The following is an 8,406-nucleotide window of genomic DNA, read 5'->3' on the forward strand; positions in this document are numbered from 1 at the left end:
CTAAATTTCCATGTATTATTTATAGTACAGCAGTACTGAAAGGCATCCTAATTAAGGATCCAAGTGCGGATGTATTAAAATACTAAAACCGCAATTCACATTCCAGAAATTTTCCAAGGAGAAGGAAATCTTCCTTCCACCCTTTAGTGATTCACTTTGAAAAAAAATCTTATCCATAGCAGAAGGAAACTTTCTTCTTACATACAGAAAAAAGCTAAACCATCTAAAATGACAAGTTTTATTTCTACAGGACTTAAGGTAGAAACTCCATACTAGCAGGGGAGAAATTTTCAGTATAAGAGACCAAAATCTGTGATATTTTTTTGTATGTTTTGAGAGAATTGTAAGTATTTTCCATCAAGTCGAACCTTTATCTTACATTATGTTCTATAAAACTGGCTTTTTCAAAACCACACATTGACTGTTTATGCAGTGTGTAACTGAGATACAGTTTTTATATATCTGTATGATGTTAGGATTTGTCAAACATACTTGCTCCACACATTTACCATATGTGTATATATATATATGTAAAAATATATATCTACAGTAATTTAATAATCTCTGACTCTTTTTTTTCCAGCATAAAGATTTTGTACACCTACTGTTTAGCCTAATGGTCACTGGTTTTCTTCTGCCCTAGTGCTTATGTACCAAAGGTGGCAGCAGGTCACTGCAAATGGGCAGAAGTTTTGAAAGATTTGGAGCAGATCAAGACATCCAAAGTAAGTTCATTAAAAAGTGTTTCATATAATCACAGGAGTGGACATAATCAAATATTAAGTACTGCAGTCTGCTAAGAAGTATCAGTGACAGGGAGCAGGAAAAGGGATGGTGTTTGCATAATGCTGTTTCATGGGTGGAAGCAAAGGAATAGAAGGTTAAAGGGAATGGGAGCTGACTAAATACTGTGGACTCCAGATTTAAATATTTTCTTTCTTACTTTTCGTAAGGAAAGGAGCAGTGAGCTTGGGAGTTTGCTCCTTCAGAGAAAGTATTGTGGGTCTTGATTCTGATATGTCTTCCTCACAGCGAAGCCCATCCTGCAGGTTACTGGGTGACTAAGATTCTCTAACTTGCTGGCTGCTAGTACCTTGTGGATTTGGCCTTTGAACTTGGAACTAATCCATGCCTTGCAGAGTTAGCTTTATCATCTCTAAATCTCTCAGTAAATGTTATTAATTCTAAATCTTGTTTTCTTTTAGGACATTGATATCAGTTTATATACTGCAAACATAGATGAGGATGTAAGTACACTTAAAAATTTACCACAACTTGTCTAACATGGTAGCTTTGCTTCTTTACTATCAACTTTCTCCTCAGGGCAGCCTTGGTCTCACTTGAGAAAAGTTTCAGAAATAAAATAATTTCCCCTGGAAGGGAAAAGTTGAACTACTTATGATAATTATGTAAGAAGGTATTAATTATTTGAATTTAATAACCTGTTGCAATATTAATCAATTAAAAGGGATGATCCAAAATGATCTTATCATACCAAACACTGCTAAAGTAACATTGGTATTTATTTGTAATTTGAGGGAGGAAAAAAGGGACAAAGAAAATACTTCCAAAGATGATTATTTAACACTCTGCACTGTATAATAGAACAAAATATCAGAGAAATGGAATATGGAGAGTAACTATCAGCATCTACCTGTGCACTTCTCTGCTTCTGCCTTTCCCGAAAACCCCTAGCAAACAACTAGGCACCCTCAAAGATCAGTCAGTTTTACACTGGAAGAGAGCAGATTTACGTTAGACATTTGAAAGAAATTCTTCACTGGTGGTGAGACACTGGCACAGGTTGCCCAGAGAAGCTGTGGATGCCTCATCCCTTGCAGTGTATAGTCCTGGTGGAATTGGCTGGAGTCATTGCTATGGCAGTAGCCTGCTTCCGAGATACTGCTTTCCTGACAATATAAACATTCACAGAGGACTGTGCCAAACACAGACAATGGATGAATCCTGCACACAAAAAGGTGATGAAATACTTCCTAGAAATGACGGACAGAACAAGAGGGAACGGTTTCAAGCTGCAGCAGGGTAGGTTGAGATTGGACATTAGGAAATTTTTTTTTCACAGAGAGAGTGGCTAGACACTGGAATAGGCTGCCCAGGGAGGTGGTTGAGTCACCATCCCTGGATGTGTTTAAGAGTCATTTGGATGTGGTGTTGGTAGATATGGTTTAGGGTTTAGGGGAGAACTTTGTAGCGTGGGGATGATGGTTGGACTCAGTGATCCCAAGGGACTTTTCCAACCTGAACAGTTGTATGACTCTGACTGGCTTACGTCAGTGCAGAATAGTCTCCATGTGCATGCAGAATACAGCAATGTTGACATATTTGGTGGATCTGGCAAGCCTGAGAAAGCACAGCCTGCTGTGTCTGTACCATTAGCCATGTACATGTCAGGAAGAAAGGTCACAAAACATGCATGCTCACATTCACACACACATTTTCTTAAATTATCTGAGCGAGAGAGGTTAATACATTGCAATGGCTGATTTAATGCCTGGTAATGTCAGGGAGAGTTTCTTAAAGTGTTACAGTCTGATAGGAAGTCAGATAATCTGGGATTTATTCTTTGCTGTATTGTTGACTTGATGGAGAAATTTGTGCCTCTGCTTCTTTTTCTCTAATTTGTGAAATACAGGTAATACATACTTTCTCTTCTCCTGCACCTATTCTGAATTCATATCACTGAATGGAAGTGCTAGAACTACTAAGAATATTACTAACTTAATTCCACTGTGTTAAATTGTATCCCAAATTTCTATAATAATGTATTATATTCCTGTATTCTTCACCAAGACACTGTTTCACCTCATCTTAGCAAACTGACTGGTCTTTATGTTGTTACTTCTCACAGCCAATCTTTGCAGTATTTTAAAGTATTTGAATAGTAAGCCAGTTTGTGGCTACATTATGTCTTACATTCACTTATTCCTTTTTAATTGTAAAACTATTACAACTATCCTTTTTTTTTTTTTTTTTCTTCCCCCCAGAAAGAATGCCAAGAACCTGTAATGAGATGCTTCTTCTTAGAGACAGAAGTGATTCTTCAAGAATGTCTTATAAAAAAATGTAGTAAAACACAGGATGTAATGAATATATGGAAAAATGGAAATGCAAGCTTAAAAAATAACAAGGTAGGTAGCACCAACAGTTTGGGGAAAAAAAAAAACAGAAGCACAAATATCTCTTTTGTTATATAAAAGGTGGGATGGTACAGATTAAAGCAACTGGGATCCAGTAATCTGTATACATAACAATGAAAAGGCTACACATAAATCAATAAAAAAGCAGAATTCAGTGTTTTTTAGAAAAACACTTTCAGGATTTCCATCAAAGCAAATATTTTGCACCGTGCATAAATACATATGTCAGGCTGTTTAATGTGTATGTATGAATAACTGTTTGTAACTTCAGTATCAAAAGTCAGATATGCTCACATATATACAGAAAGCTATCCTAATTTTCAAAGGATACTTGCATCTCTCCCTGAAGTGCTGTGTCTTTGAAAGCTGATCTTAGAAAGCAATCCAGGAGCTGCACAGACCATAAGTACCATGGAAGCCTCCAGCAATGCTTTCTGTAGCCATTGACTGTACTGGAATTATTCAGAAAACCAGGACAAATGAGAGTTACTTCTCTATCAGAACAAACAGATCAGTATCCTGCTTTACTCTTCATTTTGTTTTTCCAGTTCAATTCCACAACATCATCAAAATGCAAAGAATGTGAAGAGTATGAAGAAAAAAATTTTACAGAATTTATACAGAGTTTTGAAAAGGTTATACAGAAGGAATGCAAACACTGACCAAAAGACTCATTCTGGGAACCAAGACTCTTCCATAAACAAGCTCTGAGCAATTAGATTATCGCCAACAATAAACTGGAAATAAAATAATTTTAAATCCTACTTAGATAGCATAACATACAAAGAATAGGAAAATCCATGTAATTAACAATGTATTCAAAACTGAATATATACAACTGATACTGCTTATGAAATATAAAATAAAGAAATTTTAAAGGTTTAAAGCTTCTTCTTGACTTAAAATGACTTCACATTTTTTTAAGTCCATTGGAAAAGCAATCCTGCCTAAATTACCACCCTTTCAACAATATTATCTATGAAGACCTCAGGATATCTGTAGTTGGAACCTCCTCACAAAATTCAGGGCTATCTGATCTTTGTTTCAGAGAAAAGCTCTTATTATTAGTCATTTAAAATCATTATGCTCTGTTAAAGCATTTGGCTAAAGCTAGATTTGCTGTCTGAAATCTATCCCTCTACCATATGTGCTCCTGGAAGATCCCAGTTCATCTCTCACTTCTGTCATTAGTCACGTCTGTCAGTTTAACTTGTTTGGTTTTTTCTCACATTAATATTCCATCAATGAAATAGTGCCAAAACACCAGCTGAGGCCTTGCTTGTCTATTTGTTATCTCTTAATATGCTTATTTATACTATTGTTTTCACATTAATGCAATTACTTGTTTTGTCTAAGAATTCAAAGCAAAAACTCAGAATATTTATTTAAATTCTCTTTTTTCTCTTTTGTACAATGGTATTAAAAATTATCTCCAGTCTTCTCAGCTGAAGATAATGCTCATGTTTGGTTCCACTGTCCAATGACAGAACGTGCTTTTTTACTTCATTTGTTACCTCTCACACAGGCACTACCTTAGTTATTAAGGTAATTACTACTGTTCCTTTAGCAATTGCCAAAGTTTTCAATCTAAATTTCAACTAAAAGAAGGCAGGGTAAATTTCTTTCTTTGAATAGAGAAGGTGACCCATAGTTCTATGTGGTAGAAATCTTCCCTGTGTAGTAGATTTTGAAACTTTGGTCTCCTTTTGGGGTAAGAACTTTGAAGCGGGAAAATTTTTTGACCAGTTCATGTACATCATGATAACTGTACTTCTAAGACTCAATGCAGTCAGCTTTCCCCTGGTAGTTCAGAAATCTTGCATAGTTTTCTTTCAGCTCTTTTTAAAGAAGCTGCTTTCTTCATGATTCATAACCATGTCATACCAACTGCTATGCATAATAAGTAATTCTTTCCTCCAGGCACCTCCATTTCTCCATCTTCATTTGATAAATGGCTGAGTCATTCAGCTGTCCACTTACCAGGAAAGAAGTCTCAGTCTCATTATGGCAACAAGTAAACTGCCTGGTACTCCCTTATTGTTCAGTTATTCCCAACAGTCAATCTTCAGCACCCTGAGAAGCTGAAATCTCCAGTAAACTGCAAGAGAAAGAAAAGAAATATGAGCACAGTGAATGTCATCTTCCAGGTGACTTACTGATGAACTGATTGGTAAATTCATAAGCACATTAATTTCAGGATTAAACACTGCCAGAAGTATCACAGAAGAAACAAATTATTTTTTACTGCAAAACATCTATGAAAGAAGTGTTTGGTACGTAGTTTGGGTGAAGTAAACTGGCACTATATTTTAAATTTTTCCTTAAAACAATGGTATACATTGAATATAATTTTCTTTTACCTGATGTCACATGCATAGGCAAGGTAATAAAAAGTTACAACTGTTACAAAGAGATAAAGGGGTCTCCCTTATTTGTAACTTTGAAGGAGCTGGACACAGTCCAGCAGTATTCATGATGGGAGAAATGTGCAACTCCTTTGGTCAGATAGTGTTCTTTATATTATCCACTGTGAAAATCAGTTACCTGGTTAATTTTACTCTGTTTTTCATTAAATCTTATGCCAGTGGCAAGTATGTAAAATACTGTATTTCTGAAAGAATAATATGAAGTCTGTGACCACTCAGCTTGCCACCCTGTTAGCCACTTTCTGTTGGACACTGGCCATATCTCTTTTGTCTCATCTCCACCTGTTCCAGATGCATATCCTAGAATCAAAAAGGCCATTTGCTAATCTTACTTTAACAGGATAATGACAGAAGCACTACTGCAGATGATGTTTGACATCTTCTGCCTTGCTGTTTTATTAGACTCTGAAGATAAATATTGGGTTCTCAACAATAGAACATTGCCTCCAGTGGCTCCACATATTTGAGCACCTGTTGATCAGGTACTGTGCAGAGATTTGAAAGTCCTCACTGTTTAAAGTCAATTCTGGATCAGCATTGGTACACTTACATAAGGACTATTTTCTATAATACCTCCATCTGAACGCACGTAAGAGAAAGTAACCAATAATTTCTGGAGTCCAGATTTTATTTTAAGCAGTGAGAAGGCAGCAGCCCTGGGAACCAAGGAAAGGGCAGCCTAATAGAGTCCTGTTTTGTAAAAGCATGGATCATTAACTGTAGTTGAAAGAGGCAAATTTTGAACTGCAGCTACCTCTCCTGTTGGGAGCTTCACTGTTTTGGGGAAAATGACTTAACAGAAAATGTCACTGAGTCATCACTACCTGCATGTTTTGGCCAGTTTACATTTTTGAGTACCAAAGAACTGCCATTTTTCAGTACTTCTGCCTCTAAGTAGGCATACGAGACATGCAGCTGGCTACACTGGAGAAACAATATTAACCTCCTATTGCACTAGCATCAGTGAATGTTTCCAGAGCTATCATCTATTTTGTAAAGCAAGGTAAAAGACATTTGCATTTACATAGAAAAGTAGGTTATGGCCCCCAGGTAAGCTGACTAGGACAGAGGCTTGTTGCAAATTTGCTCTCCTATGACACATAGCACTAGATGATCAGGAATTAATTGAATATGTAAAACTGGGGGAGAAGATGGGAAAATATAATAAAGAATGAAACATCCTGTTTAAACGACTGACTTACCCCTATCATGAAACTCTGAAAGTGAAAAACGTATAGAAGAAAAAGGAATGAAGTTAGAACATAAACTGGAAAATTTACTGAGACATACTGAAGGCTAAAGAAGCCTATTTTAAATTCAGCATACAAACTAATATCTTATCTTGGGTCTCTTCCTTCTGAGTTGGAAGGAAGTCTCAGCCTAATGGTGAATGTGGAGGGAAGCTGCTGAAGAAATATCAGAAATTGTCTAAGGTGTGAGGCCTAATCTTTGGAACCTGTCATCATGGACAAAAGAAATTAATTTAAGTAAATAACTTCATCTTCAATTGATTTATTAGAGTCCATTTGGAAAAATGTGTGTTCAACAGAAATGGATCACGACAGGGTTCCTATAAACTGTGACTCTAATACTATGTTACCCAAGAAAATAATTGAATCTGTCACCCTATTCCTTCAAAATCTGATTTCCCAGAGGAACAGAAATGTGTTTATCTTCCAGTGGGATGTTTCTACAGTTCTTCCAAACTTCTAAACCCAAATATTCACTTAAGATTTATTGTGTAATACAGCTCATATCTTTTCATATTCAAATTCTCTAGGCAAGAAAAGACCAACAGCCTGGTTTCACCCCTAGACTGTAATTCCACAGTCTCCTGAAGCACACAAACTTTGGCCCTTTGTTTCTTTACCTAGTGAGACTCTGTATTCCTCCAGACTTGCCACTTCAATATATACATGTCAGAGTTCAGTTCCCACGTACAATAACAAAAACTCTGTAGTCACCCAGGTAGACCAACCAATTTTACAGCATTAAAAATTGTTATCTGCATTTTCTGTTGAGCAGAAGAGTATTTGTCAGTGTTACAGGCTTTAACAAAGTTTGCAGCTCACTGAAACTCTTCTGCGTTGCATCACTTCCCCCTGTACGATTTGCTTCGGCAGCATAAAAAGAGGTTCAGTAATTCCAATTTCCTATTTTGTGATTACAGTTTTATACAAAGCACTGCTTTCTTTAAACATGTTGAAACAGAGCCGAAAATTAGCCAAAGTTTGTTCAGTATCAAAGTATCTTTCTGTAAGTGTTTATGCCTTTCAAATTAAATAAATATGCATAATACATTATACAGAAAATTATGTGATGCTCAGGGGTCAACATGCAGCATATATATAAAATAAAAAATATTTATATATATATCTATATATAAGCATATATATATGCTTTATTAAATGTTATGATTATTCAGTTTTCCCATTAATCTGCATTTTCTGTTGTTTCATTTGCTCTATCTAGATGGTAAATTTACCATTATCTAGCTCAAATGATTTTAATTTCTGGTAAAAAGAAATAACTTTCTAAATTGTTATCTAAGTTATATTAATGAACAAATATGTATAGCTGTTTTATAGGATGATACATTTATAGTGTTGATTTTGAAGAGACAATGTTTAAACTCTAGTATGAGATGTTCTAAAATAAAAAATATTTATATATATATATATAAGCATATATATATGCTTTATTAAATGTTATGATTATTCAGTTTTCCCATTAATCTGCATTTTCTGTTGTTTCATTTGCTCTATCTAGATGGTAAATTTACCATTATCTAGCTCAAATGATTTTAATTTCTGGTAAAAAGA

General features: G+C 35.4%; 1 protein-coding gene across 1 annotated transcript in view; it reads left to right on the top strand.

Moving 5' to 3' along the window:
• The window catches only part of IL15 (interleukin 15), a 43,084-nt gene extending 39,264 nt beyond the window's left edge, over positions 1-3,820 (top strand). Inside the window, exons 5-8 of the mRNA XM_010008995.1 lie at positions 644-725; positions 1,206-1,247; positions 3,006-3,149; positions 3,707-3,820. Coding sequence (XP_010007297.1) covers positions 644-725; positions 1,206-1,247; positions 3,006-3,149; positions 3,707-3,820 — 382 coding nt within the window. The remainder of the gene's footprint in view (positions 1-643; positions 726-1,205; positions 1,248-3,005; positions 3,150-3,706) is intronic.
• The last annotated feature ends 4,586 nt before the right edge of the window (positions 3,821-8,406 follow it).

The sequence above is a fragment of the Chaetura pelagica genome, unplaced genomic scaffold (genome assembly GCF_000747805.2).
Source record: "Chaetura pelagica isolate M959 unplaced genomic scaffold, ChaPel_1.0 scaffold221, whole genome shotgun sequence".
In the NCBI taxonomy this organism is placed as follows: domain Eukaryota; kingdom Metazoa; phylum Chordata; class Aves; order Apodiformes; family Apodidae; genus Chaetura; species Chaetura pelagica.